The sequence below is a fragment of the Leptonotus elevatus genome, chromosome 16 (genome assembly GCF_054856555.1).
Source record: "Leptonotus elevatus isolate MCC_2025b chromosome 16, RoL_Lele_1.0, whole genome shotgun sequence".
NCBI lineage: Eukaryota > Metazoa > Chordata > Actinopteri > Syngnathiformes > Syngnathidae > Leptonotus > Leptonotus elevatus.
The window spans coordinates 4,821,440-4,841,262 of record NC_141254.1 but is presented as its reverse complement, the minus strand read 5'-3'; the positions used below and the strand labels follow the sequence as shown (position 1 = coordinate 4,841,262).

The 19,823-nt window shown below is 37.6% G+C and overlaps 1 protein-coding gene across 2 annotated transcripts in view; it reads left to right on the top strand.

Annotated features, from left to right (window-relative positions):
- The window catches only part of uvrag (UV radiation resistance associated gene), a 91,534-nt gene that overhangs the window by 12,965 nt on the left and 58,746 nt on the right, over positions 1-19,823 (top strand). For both annotated transcript variants that reach the window (XM_086057866.1, XM_086057865.1), the window contains exons 7-9: positions 7,894-7,999; positions 12,164-12,290; positions 18,969-19,053. In XM_086057866.1, the coding sequence (XP_085913992.1) occupies positions 7,894-7,999; positions 12,164-12,290; positions 18,969-19,053 (318 nt within the window). The remainder of the gene's footprint in view (positions 1-7,893; positions 8,000-12,163; positions 12,291-18,968; positions 19,054-19,823) is intronic.

The window sequence follows — 19,823 nt, the reverse complement described above, 5'->3', positions numbered from 1 at the left end:
TGGGAACATCTTTGGGACAGACATATACAGTATCTTTTTATAGAAGTCGGGCCGGGCTTTTCTCCCCCTCGAAGGGCGGTTTGGAGTGAATGTGCGTATCAAATGCACTGTACTAAAACAAGTCAAATAGGAATAAATATTTAAGCAGTATCGATTGCACAAATCATACAAACACAATATAATATTTCAGTGTTTGATAACTACCGAGCAGTCAAACGCACCCTTCCTGCCGCTTTTCTTGTTCCGCCTCCCCGACAACCAGTACCGACGTGGTGCTCTTGGCATTACAGCACACGATGATCGGGTGGTGTCGGGTTCGGACTTGTAATGTGACTACACGTCCGGTCCACGACACAGAACGAATTAATCGGGTAATCTGACAGCGCGACTGTCGTAAAAGACAAAAAAGTTGCGTAGCTTGAGCTTGGCATAACACAGTCAGTTGCAAACAATATTTGAGGGAAATTTCCTTTTGTGTATGAAGAATTTTTTTTAGATCTTTGAGTCCAACTCAAAACAAAAGTGTTGCGTTTGTACCTCCAGCTCACCCGTGACCCTAAATTATGTATTAACAGTAACACTAATCCTACAATATTGTTGTAATAGACTCATTTTATTAATGGCACAAATTTCATTTACTTGTCGTCGTGTATATTGAAGCCTTTGCTGCTGTCTCGCACGACATGATTGACTCTTTCCTCATTAAGTAGAAAGGAAACCGTGGCTGGGTTTTGTGATCTATAGCAGGCTTATGCAATTGAATTTGATTATTATTAATTATTTATATATTTATTTATACATGTATTTATATTTTTATATTTTATTTATATATTTTATATTTTCATATTTATTATTTAGGTTATTTTTAGGGTTTATTCATTTATTATTTATTATTATATTTTATTTTATTTTATTTTCTATGTTCTATTTTTCTATAGTTTACGGCGGGTAAGCTGGAGCATATCCAAACTGACTTTGGGCAAGAGGCGTGGTCCCCCTTAAACGGGTCATAAGCCAATCACAAGGCAATTCTAAGAATTCCTGGAAAGTTTCTTCAGGCCAAGAAACTCATAGCTACACTTGCAAATGAGTTTGTGCTTGTTGGGTGGGGCTAGAATAGCCTACACTTAGAGTTGTGAAGCACCATTGCCCCAGTTGTCCAATTTGGAAAGACTACACTATGAAAAATTGACAATTAATGTTGTTTCTGTAAATGAAATAATTTTTTTGTCCAATTGGGAAAATACAGTACATGATTGCTATCCTATTTGCATGGTGATTTAATACTTGACTGGAAAAAGTAGATGCAACACAAAGTGAGACCACCAGAGGGAGATGTTGATTTGTTGAGTATTTTGGTGGAATCCTGCCTCACTATTTGATGACTCAGAATACTGTACAGGCTTTTGTTGGTAAACATTAGTTTGTTTTTCAGTGTCAATAAAATGTAAGCACTACTTACAGTAACCACAGGGCTTCCCAGAGGAATACCCTCGGGTAAATATAGCCAAGATTACGTACTAGGTTAATTACACACATTTTGACTAAGGTAGTGCAAATTTGCATGGTTCAAGTTAGACTCTATCAAAATAAGACAACCATCCTGTCATTTGGATTTCCACTAACATTTTCAGACTAAATGAGAATTAAATAAGGGTTTTGAAACGAGACCAATGCATTCACAGCGTAATAAAACGAAAGGAATTATGCTATGCCAGTTGAACTCTTCTCTTCCATCTAGAAGTAGCATTGGTTTATGTTTATATGAGATCAGACCATAGCAACCTTACAACTTGTGGTATTAGTTTAGTCTTTAGCTTTCTTTATACCATTCTCTTCTTCCATCCACACCCAGTGGGACTCCACATGATTGAGCACAGTTACGGTGCTCTATCTTTGTCTCTCCTGCTGCTGATCTGCAGCTCTTTATAGCTATTGAAATTCTTCCTTGGCTCGGTATGTTGATATGCTAAAAAATTGCAGAATGATTAATCAAATATATCAGACAGCATTATCTTCAGTCAGGCACTGTGTGCAGCATACTCTACTTTAACTTTGGAATTAATTACAAAATAATTGATGTTATAATAATATGTTGTCAGTTTCTGGGTAAAATTTAACAAGCTCTCCAATGATAGCAACATTTTGAAAACGGGAGTAATATTAAATAGGGAAGTTGTACAAGTTTTGGGACCATGTTTTGCAATTGGAACTTCACATTTTAGCTCAGTCGCGTCAAAACGGATGCCCTTTTGTAGGGAAATAAGGGTGGGGTTTATGTAAATTACAATTGCGGGCACGAAATATCATTTAGAATCAATTCTGATTCATGAACATACAAACAGTGGTACCAAGAAAATGGACCGGTACGTACATGTCATGAATCAGATGGCGATTTTGCCAAACTACGCCCAACTTGTGTGCGGAGCAAAAACATTTGTACATATTTATTTATGAAGTTGATGTTGCTTGTAAAAAATTAAATAAAATTGTTATTGGTTGTTTATTGTTATAGTTATTGGGACACTTGGCCATTACACCTACATAAACAGAAAATAAAAGTTAGTATCGGCTATAGAACTATCAAATCTTCATTCATCTTGGAAGACAATTTAAGAGCATGGTAATTCTTGTCCATTGAAAGAGCATTTTTTAAGTCAAGAGTAGTGTGAGGTGAGTGATGTTGGTTGGAAATGGGCTTTCTCCAATCTTTTTCTTTTGTTTTAAGTCAACCCCAATTTTTTTTTTTTGGGGGGGGGGGGGGCAATAATATGTTCCATGCAGCCCCACTAGTCTAAATATGGTATTCTGTTTAGTATTGTGTTAGTGGAATATAAGTTAAGCAGCTAAATCCAGCCGTTTTTATCCATCTCAGGGGGCGGCCATTTTGCCACTTGCAGTCGACTGAAGATGACATCAATGTTGCGCAGGTCTCAGGTAACAAGTAATCACAGTGGAGCTTCAGAAAACAGGTGAGCTGTGATTGGTCATTGCCTGAGCCCTGAGCAACATTGATGTCATCTTCAGTCGACAGCAAGTGGCAAAATGGCTGCCCCCTGAGATGGATAAAAACGGCTGGATTTTGCTTCATAACTCATATTCCACAAATGTAATATTAATCAGAATGTCATGTTTAGACTAGTGAGGTCACATATAACATAATATTATCAAGAAATGTTTAAGGTTGACTTCCACTTTAAGTTGGAAGCGCAGAATTCTTGGATTCTGAAAGGACTGGACTGCTATTTAAATAGTGCTTTATTTTATTTTTATTTTTATATAGCTATAGTGCCCATGCACTTTTCAAAGCCTCACATTCACCAATGCACACACCCATGCTGCCAGGTCCACTGGGAGCGAATCGCATTCAACATTGATTCGCATGGACTGTGTGCTACTGGACTTTTTCATTCCGTTGGATCCAGGATTTGATTAATTCTGTAAATATTCTGTCAATACACTTCATATTTTGCATCATAGAAGTCTCCGGTCTGTGTTTTAAAAATTTCCACTCTTCCTCCCTCAGTCGAACTTCAGTCTTCTGATCTTAGACCATAAATATACATGTACCCAGTACATTGTATTTCCTTCATTAAATATTATTGCACTTCTGTACTCATACAAAACAAATAAGTGTTACAATCCCTTTAACTTTATTTTCAACCATCTGCTTTATTGTACTGTAATCACTTTACTGTACACACATAGTGGTACATGATACGGTTCATGCGCGTCTTCCAAGTTTAAACCTCCACGATCACAATCAGATGCTCCTTAAACACGTTATTCATCCGGTATCAGCGGCGGAGGGTTGTCTTATATTATTGTATTAAATTTAACTTAAAGCCTCCACGATTACAATTTGATGCCCCTTCAGCATTCAGCCACTAACGGCGACGGCCGAGATACTCGGAAGGCACTTTCATCACGGAGGTTGTTATTGACTTCCGAAGGCAGCCTTCCAAAAATCGTAGTTTTTCGGGCCTCTACTACAAGTGTTTTTTTCATTTTTGCCTCATGCTTTATAATGTGATTATCTTATCATGCATCGTAATCATTCCCACCCGCAAGCCGTTTATACTAATTTGCATATTTACGCACAGGCGTGGAGAAGGAGGATTCTGGTACTCTAACATTTCCGCATTGATTGAGATGTATGAAAGGAATGTGCTTGAATTCGTACATACGCACAGATTCGTACATCTGGATTTTTTCTTTTAATGCGTGCAGCGTTTTCTGGAAATGGACGAACGACATGTTTTAGTATGAAAGCCACGCAAGTCTTAGTACATGAGGCCCCAGGTGTGTGTGAGAGTAGTTCACACATAATGCCAGCACTTAACTAAGCTGGATATCAAACCGGCTTAACTGGGGAAATATTGAAAGAACCCCCCCTCCCCCAACAAAGTATGTTTCGCCAACAGTGCTCCCCAACACTCACTGTCCATTGTCCCATTCCATTCTGCATAACTCTATGATTCCAAGTAAATCATACATTCTTGTTGTACAGCATGCTTGTCTTCAGACACGGAAATTGATTTACAGTGACAAAACATACATAAACATACTTAAAGATGCATGTTGAAATGATCCTTGTGGCTGAGTAATAAATGTTTATATATTGTTTATCATCAAAACTTGTCAGCAAATAACAATTTTTCTGCCCTAAACAATCAGACCTGTTTAGTGTTTGTTGTATGTGCACCTTTTTTTTTTGCGCCCAAAATTACTGTAACTGATGCACTCCTGACCTAATGCCATAATTATCTCAAGTTGTGAGTACAGGAATTGTCAATTTGCGACACAGTCATGATGCCTCATTATTTAATGTGTAATTGACATTAAAGACGATATTGCTCTGTGCAATAATTTGTGTCCAATAATTCAATTATTTATAATTTCATTGTCTTTTCTTAAATAAATAAATAATCTCCTTGCTCTCTGCGTACAATCTCATCAAGGTTCTCACAGGTTTTGGCCAAATCTCACGATTTGAAGTTCATAAACAAACCCAGGTGTCTGAGATGTATGCCACGAAGAGCATATCCAGTGTTTGACTTGTGGATTTATCAACAAAAAAAAGCTAATTTGGATAGGACTCATGTGATTTGCAATACACGCTATGCTGCTGTAATGCACACCGCAGCACAACTAACTAAGTAAAGTACTCACTTGTAACAGCAGCACAGTGTGAACACTGAGCAATCTGCCTGTGCTTTCCCTTAGGATTTGGTTACAGCTTTGAGCTCCAGTGTTTTCTTTTGCTTGAAAACCAGTGATCCGATTATCACAACTTTTATTCCACACTCCATTTTGTGTATCACATCTAATTGCTGTGAATGAATTGTCTTGCATGAGTATGGGCTATTCATTTATTTACTGTATGTATATGTACAGTAGGGCTATGTATTTATTTATATATAGTTATATGTATATGTTTGTATTTATTTACTGGTATGTGTATATGCAGTATTTATATGTATGTTTGCATGTGTATATGCATATATATACATATTTATCAGGGATCTTCGATACCACTTTTTTTAGACCAATACCGATACTCAAATCTTCAGTACTCACAGATACCAAGTGCCGATACCAATAGTACTTATGATATATGCAATTTAAAAAAACAACAATGACAGATTAAAATATATATATATATATAATATATAATTTCATTAAAATTGAATGAGATTAATGGCAATTATATTTTTTCAATTTGCTTACAAAGTCATTTTGCATAGAGCACACAATAAAATGAATTTAAAAAATATATCAATAAATAAGATTGAACAAATAGTCCAGTGGCCAGAAAAAAAGTCCCAATCAAAATATGTGGTTGTACAACTTCTTTCTAAGGAATACAGTGAAGTGCATATAATCCAATTCAATACAATAGGGCTTCAAGTAATTTCGTAATATTTCCTCAAGCTGTTTTGTGTGTGAAATATATCTTGTTTTTAAATCTCTACTTTTAATTTGGAAGGCTGCTCTGTATTTCCGTTTCCTGTTTCACGTTCTCTGTTCATCATTCATCTCATAGCAATGCATTAGTCAATGACGTTATACAATATACAAAGATATGTCTGCACTTCAGTGCTAATTAAATTGTTGCGTACAACTGAAGACTTATGTTCTCTACTGGAGCCCCCTGTGGCAGTCAATAAATGTAAAATAACCATTTGAGACTTTAGTTCCTGTAGGATTGTCCACATTACCTTAGAAGAATTATGCTGACTGAAGCGGCCGTGAACGGCACCGTTCTATTTTTAGCACCGCAGCTCTAAGACGTTAATGAGGCACGGCAAACGTAAAAGAGGCAATTAAACACGGGGAAGTTACGTGAGCTCCAAACATATATAACACCCATTGAACCACAGATATACAGTAGTTGATATTACCCACAACAAGAGTACTTTCTTATTCTCAGTAACGCACGCCGAAATGGCGCTGCCAGAAGTAATGAAATGAACAAGTCTTGCCTTATAAGGAGATACACAGGAAACGAACAAGACGGAACAAAACATTTGTTCCCCCCAGTCTTTCTGACAGTTCCTGACTGAAAAATGGCCACAAGAGCGCGGGCTGATACCAGTATCAATATCTGTCGCGAGTACTGGTACCATGAAATGTGCCTGGTATTGGCCCGATACCTGGTATTGGTACTCTCCCATCCCTAATATTTATAATATGTATAATAATTTCATAATAATTTTCACGTATTATTTTGTCAGATTTGAGTGACCACAGTTTTTTTTCTTTAATTTACAGCGGGGTACCAACAATTTTATCCGCGTGTGTGTATATCACTTAAAGGTTTCGCGAGGCTAGGTTTTATCTGACACCCTGTTGTATCGAATGTCACTGTCAAAGGACCAAATGTTTTTGTTTTTCAGATGATTATCTCCTTCAAGGGTCGAGTGCACAGCCGTAGTCATAACTTCCTGTAAATCCCCCTTTGGTGTAGTTGTTTGGTGTCTGTATTGTGTTGGAAAAAGAAAGTTGCCATGTCAGTGAGAATACTGTATTTTCTCCGGACAGTTGCCCAGTAATTGCAGCGCTGTGGGTATAGAAGGAGCGATCCACTGGCCTCACTCTAGTTCATAGGTTGTCATTGTGCTTGAAAGGCTGGCGAAAGGCAAATGGTAAAAGGCGATGGGGGCCGACATGCGTGAAGGAGCGAGCAGATAACTGTTCTCACCTGGGGTGAAAAGGCCGTATCAGATTCTCCAGTTGCAATCACCTAAACACACGGAGCTGTCAAAACATATTTACCCTGATGTTCCAAATCACTATCTTCAGCTGTCATCACTGTCACCTCAAACCGATTAAAAAGTGCGGGCATAAAATCTGAAATTATTTTACTGCAGTTGTCCTGCCAAAAGCCCCATTTACCTTTTACATTTGATATATAACATTACATTTGGTCTTAGCTGCAGGATCCATCCTAAAAAAAACAAATGCATTCACTGATGACTTTTAAAATGATCCCAGCAGATTTCAAGTATGTGTAAAATGAGACTTTCGCACCAAAGCCAACTTGGTGCTCTGCATCACTTAATCAAAGTATACCATAGAAAAACTTCATTCTCAGCAATGCTCTGACCCAAACTATTACTCCTGTCACCGTTACTATCGTTTGTCATATACCTTTAGTGACAGTAATATGTTCGTGGAAGTCTCAATAATAAAGTCCATCTACAAATCTATTAGTCTGCAACAATACAAAATGTGTCTCTGTTTATGGCACTATGACTACTAATTATCAGATGTCCAAGACATTATAGATGCTGTTTTTACTGTTACTCTTTAAACTGTAACCATCCAGGGAATACATTTAGTGGTTTGATGAAACAATGACATTGAACATTTGTTTGTGTCTTACTACAGGCTCCACACGGCCCAAAGAGCCATCAAACAGACCCAAGTGACAGTGCAGAAGATTGGGAAAGAGATTGAGGAGAAGCTGAGGACAACAGCAACATGCACAGTGCGGGTGAGCGCGGTCACATGCCAACAATAATTTTGATCGCGCTGATAACGGTGAACCATAGGCAACTTCATTGCTTATTTTCAGTCCCCCCAACTTTTCAATTTGTGAATTGGTTATTATGAGTACAATAACTTGCATTTCACATTTCTTTTGAGAAAATATCTAAAGATGTGAGTTGTTACCAGAGGGTGGTAATTGCTGCGATCAGCGATAAGGTGCTTTCTGCTTTTGTACTAATAAGCATCTGCTGAGTCTGTTGCACTAAAAGCTCAACAGGATTTAAGAGCTTGTATCACCCAAACTAATACGAGATGTAATTTCACGCACACGCTGACCAGTTATTGTTTCTTTTCGTTTTGGTTGCTTAACTGAGCAATGGAGAAGGAGAAATAGTCCATCTGTCAAAATGGATCCAAGATCCATTGTTTATGTTCCCCCATGTCATATCCTCTGGTGGGATACAAAGCAAACGCAAGAAAGCGTATCCAACATTTTTGGAATTGGTAGCTACACAGCTGTGAAAGCGAAGCTCTGATCCCTGGTTTGACGTTGTGTTTATTGTAAACACTGGCTTCATAAGAATCCCCTGTCCTCTGCTGCTTGTTAAAGTGGCCCGAGGCAGTGACAATTTTGTGTTTTTATCCTGCACAATCTAGACTTTCCTTTTGGAGAAACAAATTTCTAACCTGACTTGTCAAAATCAGTCATTATTTAGTTGTGGGTGTCATTTGTCATTAATTTTTTTCCTATAATAGTCCGCTCTATGTTAAAAATTCTAATTCAATGCAAGCTTTCAGCTTTGTACAATAAAAAAAAAAAGAAGTACGCCTTGAGGCATAAGCTACAACAATTCACTGAGCTCAGTGGTTAGAACAATTGTCTGCCACCACGGAGAACCTGCGTTCAAATCCTGCTTGGACCCCTCTTTAGTTCAAATGCAATATAGAATAATAATCATTGTCAAATTATTTCACATTTATTATGTCATTTGTCATACAGTTTTTTCAATTTTATTCCGTTCTATATATGAAATTATAATTCAGATTCTTCTATGGTAGCAATAGCCCAGTGGTTAATGCGGCAGAGCTTTGACCAGTGAGCAGGAGGCGATGGTTCAAATCCTACCTTAAGACAGATTGCAGTTCAAGTTTCCTTTTTATTCATTTATCATTCATCTACAATTAAATTTCCCCAACTTTTGACACATCAGCAATGGTGGCCAGTATGGCACGCAGTGACACATAGCTCGCCTTCGGTGGATTAATTGCACTTTTCAATGGCTTTGGCATGATCTCGGGTGTGCTCTTGAACGCATCAGCTGTGAATGCTGATCTGAATGCTGCAATTTGGGCAGTTTTGTTTAAAAGTTTTGAACAGTTGGTTACTAATTCAAAATGGAAGTGGAACTCATTGATATATTCATCATGAACAGTAAACACAGGTTTGATGAGTTAAAAAGCTAAGCATAAACAAAAATGTAACGTTCCTAGGATTGGGGAAAATGAGCAAGTGAGCTGTACCATTGTTAAAAACACAGGAATCTGTGGCATAAAGCCCTGGTTTATAGTCAGAACTTTACACTACTTGTACAGTAGTTTTCCTTTCAGAAACTAACTTTGAACACTTAGGATTTCTCTGTAGACAGTTGTAGCTATTGCTTTCCATCACACACTGCATCACTATTGATAACACCCATTTCTTTTCCTTTCCTTTCTCCCAGACCTTCATACTTACTAAAGCCCCTCCACACAATGGCTCGACTTAGCTGCACCACAACATGGAGGCTCCATTCTTTTGTCACAAAGATGCCCTTTCAAAGTTTTGTCTCTGATATTTCCTGCTTATTAAAACATTCCTTAAAACCCCATTCAGAGCTGACATCAGCTAATACATCACATAATCCTTGTTTTCTACCTTTTTGGAAAAGCCCACCAACTTGGAATGAGTGCGGCATTGTGTAGCTCTTCTAAGGTTTGCCCTCTTTGCCTTTGTAGAGCTTCATACTACACTCTGAGCATCATAGAGAGAGCCTAGATCAAAGTAGCACAAAGTGGTGGCCACCAACCCTCAGCGCATGGCCCTTTCACCCCATCACCCACCCTGTGCCATTAATCTCCTGGGTTATAACATGCTTCCCCCACGCCTGCTGTGTATTTACACAGCTGACCCATTACTGTTTGATGTTCAGTAGGAATCACAGGCACCCGTGGTGTCTTACTGACGCGCGCACACATGCACATGCGCTACCCATCAACTAGGCTGCTCAAAGTTGATTGTGTCAAAGCCACTGATGGCTTACATTAAAAAGCATTGTGTACAACATATTTCAATATGGAGACACTGAATCTTTTTTGTGCAATTTTTACTTTTTGAACTGGCATGTTTTGCACATTTCTGAAGTCTCTAAGAAGAAGCATAATCTTTGTCTGATCCAGGCTACGATCCCTATCAAAGTAGATGTGTGTGGGTTTCACAGAAGGTTGGCAAGGTACTGGATCAAAAACAAAGCAAAACATTGTGTGTGTGTGACTGTAAATCTCTCTCGCTTTTTTTTTTCTAAATATATAAATGGTCCTTGTAGTCCTTTAATGTGTCATCCTAGAATTGTTCGCATTGAACAGGACTTTCACATTAAAGCATCCTAATTTTGTCTACTAACAAAGTAAAGGGGATTTTTTTTTCTTGAATCGTGAATAGTAGCACACTAATTTAGCATGTTTTTAGATGAGTTAAATCACATCTGCCTGTTTCTTGTCTCTGCACTACACATTTAGTTACACAAGGGGGAGATAAGGTTCTTTGCAGCCTGATTAGTTGGTGTTTAATATGACTGTGACAGGCAGGTTAACCATGGTACATACAGGTCACACACCCTGCCAATCAAGGACAGTTGGAAACTACCCAAACAGTCCCGGGCATGAAAGTATATTCAGTAAATATAAGTGAAAACAGCTGTGTGACATTATAGACACTGTCTTGTTGAAGACACCTAATGATGTTTCAAAAATTAGGTTATCCCTTTAGCAAATCATCCTCCGCTCGTTTTCTATACCGCTTGTCATCATTAGAGTTGCAGGTAATGGAGCCTATCCCATCTGATTTTGGGCAAGAGACAGGGTACACCCTGGACTGGTCGTTAGCCAATTACAGCAAACTATTCTCACTCACAATCACACCTACTTTGTGGACAATTTATAGTCAATTCAATCAGACAGTTTAATTAAACAACCATGCATGCTTTTGGAATATGGGAGGAAGCCAGAGTACCTGGAGAAAACACACACAAGCATGGTGTGACCATGCAAACTCAAACCAGAATGACCGGAGGCCATTTTAAAGATTTTAAAATGTATTTATAGTTGCCACAAACCCGTGAATAGTGAAAATACACGTTTAATTTACTCTCATACATTGGATGAAAAAGTACAGATCCCTTCTGGTGTCAGCGTATGAAATTAAATTTTTGCTTATTTGTACCCACAGTTTACTAATCTGTACCCACATTTTACTAATCTCTACCCACAGTTTACTAGTGTGTTCCCACAGTTCACTAATCTGTACCCACAGTTCACTAATCTGTACCCACAGTTCACTAATCTGTACCCACAGTTTACTAATCTGTACCCACATCTTAGTTTTCCCAAAAGTTAACTTGTATCTGTTATATTTGTGTGTTTCTTATTGATGTGCTAAACTGTGGGAACAGATTACTAAACTCTGGGTAAAGAATAGGAAAACTGTGGGAACATATTACTAAACTCTAGACTACGGATTAGTAAACTGTGGGTAAAGATGACTAAGATGTGGGTACAGATGACTAAACTGTGCTCTTGTCTGCTTTGTCATGCAGTATACATTTGACGCTCAACTCAAATCCTAAGCGGATAATGCTAAAATTAAGTTGTAAATAATGCAATCCGGGTTATTGATCATAAAGTGGGACATAGGCGTTTTACTTAACTGACATTCAGGCACCTGGCATGGGCTCAATTCCTAGTGTCACTCGCAACGGAACAGGGTAAACGGTATGGATAGACATTCGCAGATGTGCCTTAAATATCTTACTGAAATGGCAAAAACATTTTAAAAACAAATTGCTGTGACCACATCTTGTATATTTACTTATTCTCCCTCTCTTTATGCTCCTTTTTCAATTGTTCTGAGCAGAAAAAAGAGCGGGAGTGCATGCAGCTGCGTTTAGCTGTGCTTCATAGTGAACTGCAGCGGCAGAGGAAGGCTCTTGGCAGAGAAATAGATGTGCGGCAGAAAGACACGGCACAGCTTCAGAAGAAAGGTAAGATGATTGTACAGGCTGTAGGCAAACAGGTTTTCATTCAACTGCAATCTTAATACTTTACATACATCTGGAAACTTTGTAGCAAGATATGTTCTAGTATCTTTCATGCCATAACCTCACATCACATCGCTGAGTTGCGCTTGAACATAGCTTTGAACACCCAAACCGCTCGTGGAAGCATCCATTAATGACTCATTTACTCCCAAAAACGTATAAAAACGTTCTATGTTAAATATTGCCATGGTTCCCAAAACTTTTTTATTATTATTCTAAAGCATACAGAAGGCTTTGATGCAGCCTCTGACTTGAAGAGGCCGCTTAAAGCAATGGTAATTGTTACAAAAATGGCCAGCAGGTGGCAGCAGAGTATAAGAGCTCAACCAGGACCATGTTGCAACAACCTCTATTCCCCAGTGTTTTGACCAGGTTTGTGAATAATGATGAAATTTAGCTATATTCTAATGCTAATTGCTGCAAGACGGAAACAGATGCAAATATACTTTATAGCAATAGAACCCAATATTCTGTGGGCCTTGCAAAATCAGTCAAAATCCAGTAAAACAGCCGGGAGCAAAGGGGGGTTGCTTCAGTGAAATAAGCTAGAAGTGAATGAGTTAAGGTATTCCACTTTTTAATGATATTTAAAAGGGTATCTCTTTGCCTCCAGCTCTACTGTGATGTCATAAGACAACAACAAAAAAAGAAGGGGTGGGGAGGGGGGAGAGGCATACTCCCAACTGCAGACTTCATTTCCAGCGTGCTGTAGCTCCATTTTCTGCCCAAGATATTCCGGGTCAATCCTGGAGTTTGGCTATGTAGGAAATAGGGCTAAATACAGCTCAACACAAGTGTGATGGAGACAAATTGCAGGAAATCAAACCAAGAGAGGATGTCAAGCTTTCAAGATAATGGGTAGCGGGGACAGACGCAACAAAATAGATACACTGAATGGAATGTGAAAGCACAAGTACACACTTAATCTAATATATCCTGTCATACCTGTGATTTAGGCGTTATGTGCCAGGCACTACTCAACCCTGTCATGTTTCCCCAATTTCCTGCCTTGATGCTATTTGAGATGAAAAGTGGTTTACTGCAGTCTGTTGATGTTCATTGGGGAGTAGAAGGCTAATGAAAGGGCATGGCTCACCCTGCTTGGTTTGGTGAGCACACTGATGCATAAACCAAAATACTTGTGCAGGTGTGCACAGGTATGCTCGCACCAAAGTATAAAAGCTAGTTTGTGTTAGTGTATGGTGGGATCGCCTACAGTCCTAAAGCTTTTCTTTCTTTTTTTTTTTACTTGATTTTACAACCACTATTAAATACGTCAGCGAGATCCTGTTGACTTCTTACAGGTGTACTTTTGCCTAGTTGGTATGTTTATAATTAACATGGAGTCTGCACATACAAGCAAACAAAACACAGACGCACACAAATTCACGATGAAGAACTGAACAAGAATTTTCCTTTGTGCTTAAAAATCCTCAATTTTTTAAAAATCTCTTTTGTCCTTGTCCCAGTGCATTTATCTGCTGTTTTTAAATTTAGTCTCAGTTTTAGTCCAGTTTCAATCACGCTTGTTAGTTTTTATCATAGTCAGTCAACCTCATCCCATTTTTATTTTGTACATTTTTAGTAGACTATAAATCTAGCATTTTAATCTTTATTTTAATCCAAGAAAACATTTTTTTTCTTCATCTAGTTGTCATCAACAAAACCAAACTGTCAACGTTTTAGTCTAGTCTTAATCAGGACAATCATTTTACTCCTGTCAATCTTTTGTCAGCATATTGAACATTTCGGATCAAAAACTATGAGCTAGTAAATTAGCCAGCATTAGTTAGCGGTCGTATTAACATTATTGTTGGAACGTTATAGCCGTTGGATTATTGTTGCATGTTGCAATCGCTAGCTGCAGATTTGAAAGAGGGTATGTCACATGACAGTGTCACAGTGATAGATTAGCAGACAAGATTTTACAAAATCATATAATGTTAGTCTCGTTTTTGTTCATGAACTAAAATGTCAATAGATTTTAGTCCAGTTTTTATTAAGTGAGGTACATTTTCGTCTCGTCGATGAAAATGCATACTGATTTAGTCCCAGTTATTGTTTATTAATGAGGGGTTTAATCTAGTCTAGTCTAGTTTTAGTCCGGTGAAAAATGTGTGTTAACGAAATTATTTTTGTCTAGTTTTCGTTGATGAAATTAACACTAATTAATATCTTAATTTTTCATTAAGAAACGGGCAAAGAATTATTTTGCAATTCTTCTGCTCATATAATGTGAAAGTAGGAAATAGGAATATACTTTTTGGATCATTAAAGAATCTAGTAGAAGTATCTATTTATCCAGTAGTTCATAACTACTTTTTAACAATGCTGTATGTTTTCGTAAACATCCAAATCATTTATTTTCAACAAGTTTCATCCTTGAGAAAATGCTCCATTAATAATTGTGGAAAACGGGTGTTGCCCTATTTATTCAGCAGCACATTTTCGGGCCCGATTCTATTCAAACAGACATTAAAAAGTGTGTATGATGTGGTTTAAAATGACATTTTGTAGCTCTACAAGACTCTAATTTGAGCTTTTGTTTGAATTTTTACCTCTGAAGAGTCTTATTACCTTACAAAAATTAAGAAGCATAGAATTAGGTACAAATGCAAATTATTTAGTGCAAGTGATGATTCAATTAAAGCCATGTGTTTAATTTTAAATCATTACACATTACAGCGCAAATTAAATTCAGATTTCTTTGTACGATTTATTGACAGTTTGCACTTTGTGTAAGTGTTATGCGATATATCCCTCGAGGGCATCCAGAATGGATTGTTAACCTCTATTCCTCTAATCTGTACCTGGCCGTGTGGTCTTCACATTTCTCACGTAGCTAAAGGGCCCATTAGCAAATAATTCTAACTCCCAGGAAGCTGGCCTCTTTCAAAACAAATGGCCTCGAAAACCCAAACATCTTGTGAAGTTTCTGCATACGTGTGTGTGTTGCATGCCTGCATGAGAACCAGCAGATAAAGATGAGTTGAGCGTCAGCTGCCCATGTTTTAGTGAAATAACAATGAGAATATTGCTACGGACTTGCTGATGCCTGTTAAATGTGATCCCACTTTTTCATCTTGGACATTGTTAGCATAATAAACAAAACTTTTAGCAGTTTGTATTATCATGATGACAGTTTTAACAGCCCACTTGGTGCCTGCTAATCCACTTGGTAGAACAGACTTCTGTTAATTTCCTTGACTTCCAGACTTGTGCGCGAGTATGAGGTCTCCTGCATATTTTGCACACAATTCATAAAAGAAAGCTTAGGCGAGAGAGAATCATTCCCTCCTTTCCACAGATGTAAATTTTAAATGCAAGGCTTTCACGCCTCCTTCCTGAATGGTGAGTTTGTTGGGGTCACACTCCTCTCATTTCCTTTCTTTCAGCTTTAGAAGACAACATAAATCAGGCCCTGAATGGCGTTTATTATGATTGCTAACACTAGATATTCTTATGCTCTGGATCACAGTCAGAGCTCCTGGCCAATAAATGTCAGTTGTGTTGTTTTTCAAGGTTTCGTTACAGTTTTGGGAAGCAATGATATGCATTAAAAAAAAATGTAAAAGTTAAGAAAATATTTTTTTATTCACATTTTATACCATTCTATCAGTAGCTCGGTGGCACATATTTGCTTTTTACAGCAGGTCCTTACTGAGGCCAAAGTATTTACACTCATTAACTCATTTTCTCCCCAAAACAGATAAAAAAAATTATATTTTAAATATTGCAGTGGTCCCAAAAAACATAATTAAACGTTTTTTAAAAGTTTTTTTTAATGCTAGAGCATACAAAAGGCTTTGATGCAGCTTCTGATCTGAAGATGTCGCTTAAAGCAATGGTAGTTATTACAAAAAACGGCCAGCAGGTGGCAGCAGAGTATAAGCAATCAACCAAGGCCATGTTGCAACAAGCTCTTTTCACCGGTGTTTTGAACATGTTTGTGAATAATGATGAAGCTATAGTCTAATGCTAATTGCAGCAAAACGGAAACAGATAGAAAGATAAACTCTTTTTCCTGATGAAAGAAGAGACTAATCTTTCTTTTGGTAGGTTCCATGTTTAGTAGCAATAGAACACAATATTCTGTGGGCCTTGCAAAATCAGTCAAAATCCAGTAAAACAGCTGGGAGCGAAGGGGGTTGCTTCAGTGAAAATGGCAGGAGTTAATAAGTGGTTAAGAAAATGGATGGATGGATGAATGGATAGATGGATGGAGGATTCCTGTCTTACTGCCATTACGATTGGTGGAATTTGGTATAAAAAAAAAATTCTCACTCAGTGTGGTCTCATGATCTTAAAATGCTCCACATAACTCTTGAACTTGTTTGTTGTATAAAAAAAAAAAGTGTGTGTCTTTTTTAATGGCCAGTTTTTGTAATTACTTTTTAATTTGGCTAACTAATTTTCTTTTTTGGATTTAGCCAGAGGTTTTGATCTCAGATTAGTACAGGGTGGAAGTCGAATGGAACTCCACTGCAAAACACTTTGGAAAAACGTTCCAAAATGTCCTGAGAAGACATAACAGCTCATAATACTCAGCTCTTTGAGAAACTGGGGCTTAAGTATGGTAGACTGAAGATTTTGGGATTTTTCGGCTTATTCCATCAGGGTTTTCCACAGTGGGTCATGCATATGATATGTTTGGGACTGTTTTTATGGTGGATGCACGGGTTGCTTCAGTTGCAGGTACGTACCGGGAATATTATCCATGACATCAGCATGGAAGGCAGCAGCATATGTGCCACTACACCTTGCCTATTACAGAGGTCGCAGAGTTCAGGCCACATTGCACAACACTGCAGTACAGTTGTTCACACTGTGAAATCTAGCAAAGCAACGTGGGACCTGAAGTTGTTCTTATTAAAGAGATTTTAGTGGGCTTCCTGATTGATTTATTGTCACGATAATGATAACAGCAGCTGGCACAGCTTTTTTTCATTATATATTCACAGTAAAGTTTGGGTTCTAAATACCAGGATTTAAAAAAATAATAATACAAATTACACATATCCAGTTCTTAAAGAGAACTGCACGTATATTGCTGTATTTTATCTTTCCGTGCCAGTAAGGTTGGTGACTAGATGGAAGAAGAGATTGGCAGTGCTGGGAATTACATGAAAGCAACAGTGCAATAAGAGATATGGCCTGTCTGATCTTTGTCTCTTTGAAGAAGAACGCCCCCCCCCCCCCACACCTCTGTTCCTGCGGGACTTTTAGCTCAATGTAGAGCAGAATGGCCCTGGGTGCTAGTTTTGTGGTAGAAGTCTGGTTCTGCTTTACAATATTATTGCTCAAGCTCAGATCCATGTAAGATACTCTTAGCTCACTGCATGAGCAATGAAATGACCGTGTTATTAAAACTGTAATCATTGTAGTTCATTTTGCATTTTGAAGTTTGAACCGTGCAACTACTGCACTACACTCTATATGGAAGTGTTCTGTACACTTCCAAGTTCTGAGTTGATTACTTCAACTAACTACATCAATCATTATAAATAAATACCACAATGTGAATAAATAAATAAATAAACTTAAAGCAATGAAGCAGTATGCAAAATTTGTAAATATGAAATGATAAACTAACAAACACCTTGGTGTGCTTTCAGTTTAGAAGCTAGCTCGTTGAAATATACTGTGATGTCAAATTGTAAAGAGAAATGCCCATGCAATATTGTTGCTCAGTCAAGTTAAGGAAATAATTAACTTAATACAACGGCGTATTAGGGCCACGTGTATGTACATATTCTGAGGAAAAACTCGCAAATTTGCCACTTTATAAAGTGGCAAATTTGCCATTTCATTAAGTGGCTAATTTGCGAGAAAAAAAAACGTGCAAACTTGCGAGTTTATAAAGTGGCAAATTTCCGAGTTTATAAAGTGGCAAATTTGTGTGAAAAAAACTCAGAAATTTACGAGAAATATTCCCCCCCTCTGAAAAAAAAAATATATATATATATATATATATACATGGCCTTAATACGCCGTTGTACCCAAATGATCTGCATATCCTAAGGCTTATGGAAAACAGCCTAAGTGTCGGGAAAAAAGGTTATAACAAGAATGTTCCCTCGTATGCTCAAAGAAGAGAAAGTTGCATCAGTGTCTCACTGTTATGATGTAAAGAAAAACATTACGTGACATTACCAAAACAGCATGGTAGGTACCAAGTTTGTAAGTGAGACAGATGATGACATCCATATCAGGTATACAACCTGACATCAGGTGGTCTGTCCAAACTTAATTAGGATATCAAGGTAACTACCAAATAAGTCTGAAGCATAGAATCTTTACGAGGAATGATTCATAAAACTTTGCCAAGCCATTGACACGACAATGGAGACTTATTAAACCTTCCTTGTCATTGTGAAGAAGCAACGACAGCAGGTGTCTCATCAAAATATACAGCTTTCTCTCTGACTTTTTATTTGCACGTTGCATGTAGTCTGGTTTGTCTGTTGCCAGATGGAAATGGATTTGTTTACAATGAAAACTTATTTGATCTCGAGTACAACTAATTAAACACTACCTGGTTGTTCAGATGTACCAAGACGTAACACAACATGCACTCATTAAAAGCCCCCCCCCCCCCCCCCTCTTTATATTATCTCTTAGCGGAAGTGTATTCTACTCAACATGAAAGTCTGAAGGCAGAGAAGGAATCCTTAACCATGCTTCATAAGGAATGTACAGCCAAGAGGTATGTGTGAACTTGTAATTTCCCTTTTTTATATATATATATATATATATATATATATATATATATATATATATATATATATATATATATATATATATATATATATATATATATATATATATATATATTTCAGCACAGAAGACACTTTGGAATTCATATTTTACCCATCATTTTAATATGGGCATACTGAAGGATGTTGCTCAATGCGTTGCTTAGTGACTGAGATTACAGCATGCATCATGCACCAAATGCAACTGCTAAATAAACAAGGAGGTGTTTTCACATTTGGCACTTCATATTTGTTCTCAATTCAGAGTTTGCATGTTGTTAAAAAAAAAAATTATTGTTTGAATTGGCCTCGGGGTCCTTGTGCGGCGGCTGTTTGCTCTGGATACGGTTTTATCCGTCTGAGAAGTCACAGATGGTAAACCAAAGCCTCCTCAAGGCCAGAAAACATGAAATTAACATCAACACTAGCACATCTGCCTAATATCAATTCCTTGGACCTATAGTACATGATGTTAATTAGATTAAATTTATCATCAAATTTAAATGTCTGTTAAAGATTTGCAAAGAAAATTGCACACATGGCATTGTGTCCGAGTCTCCTCTTGCCAGTGCATTTTTACTTCCAAATAAATATGCCATTATAGATTGTTCTTACTACATCACACTGGAATTCATTGGGTGTGTTGTTTTGTCCACTGCAAAAACAGGTTGTCTTTTTAAAACTATAGTTAATAGGGATGGGAATTGCCTAGTAGCTTGCG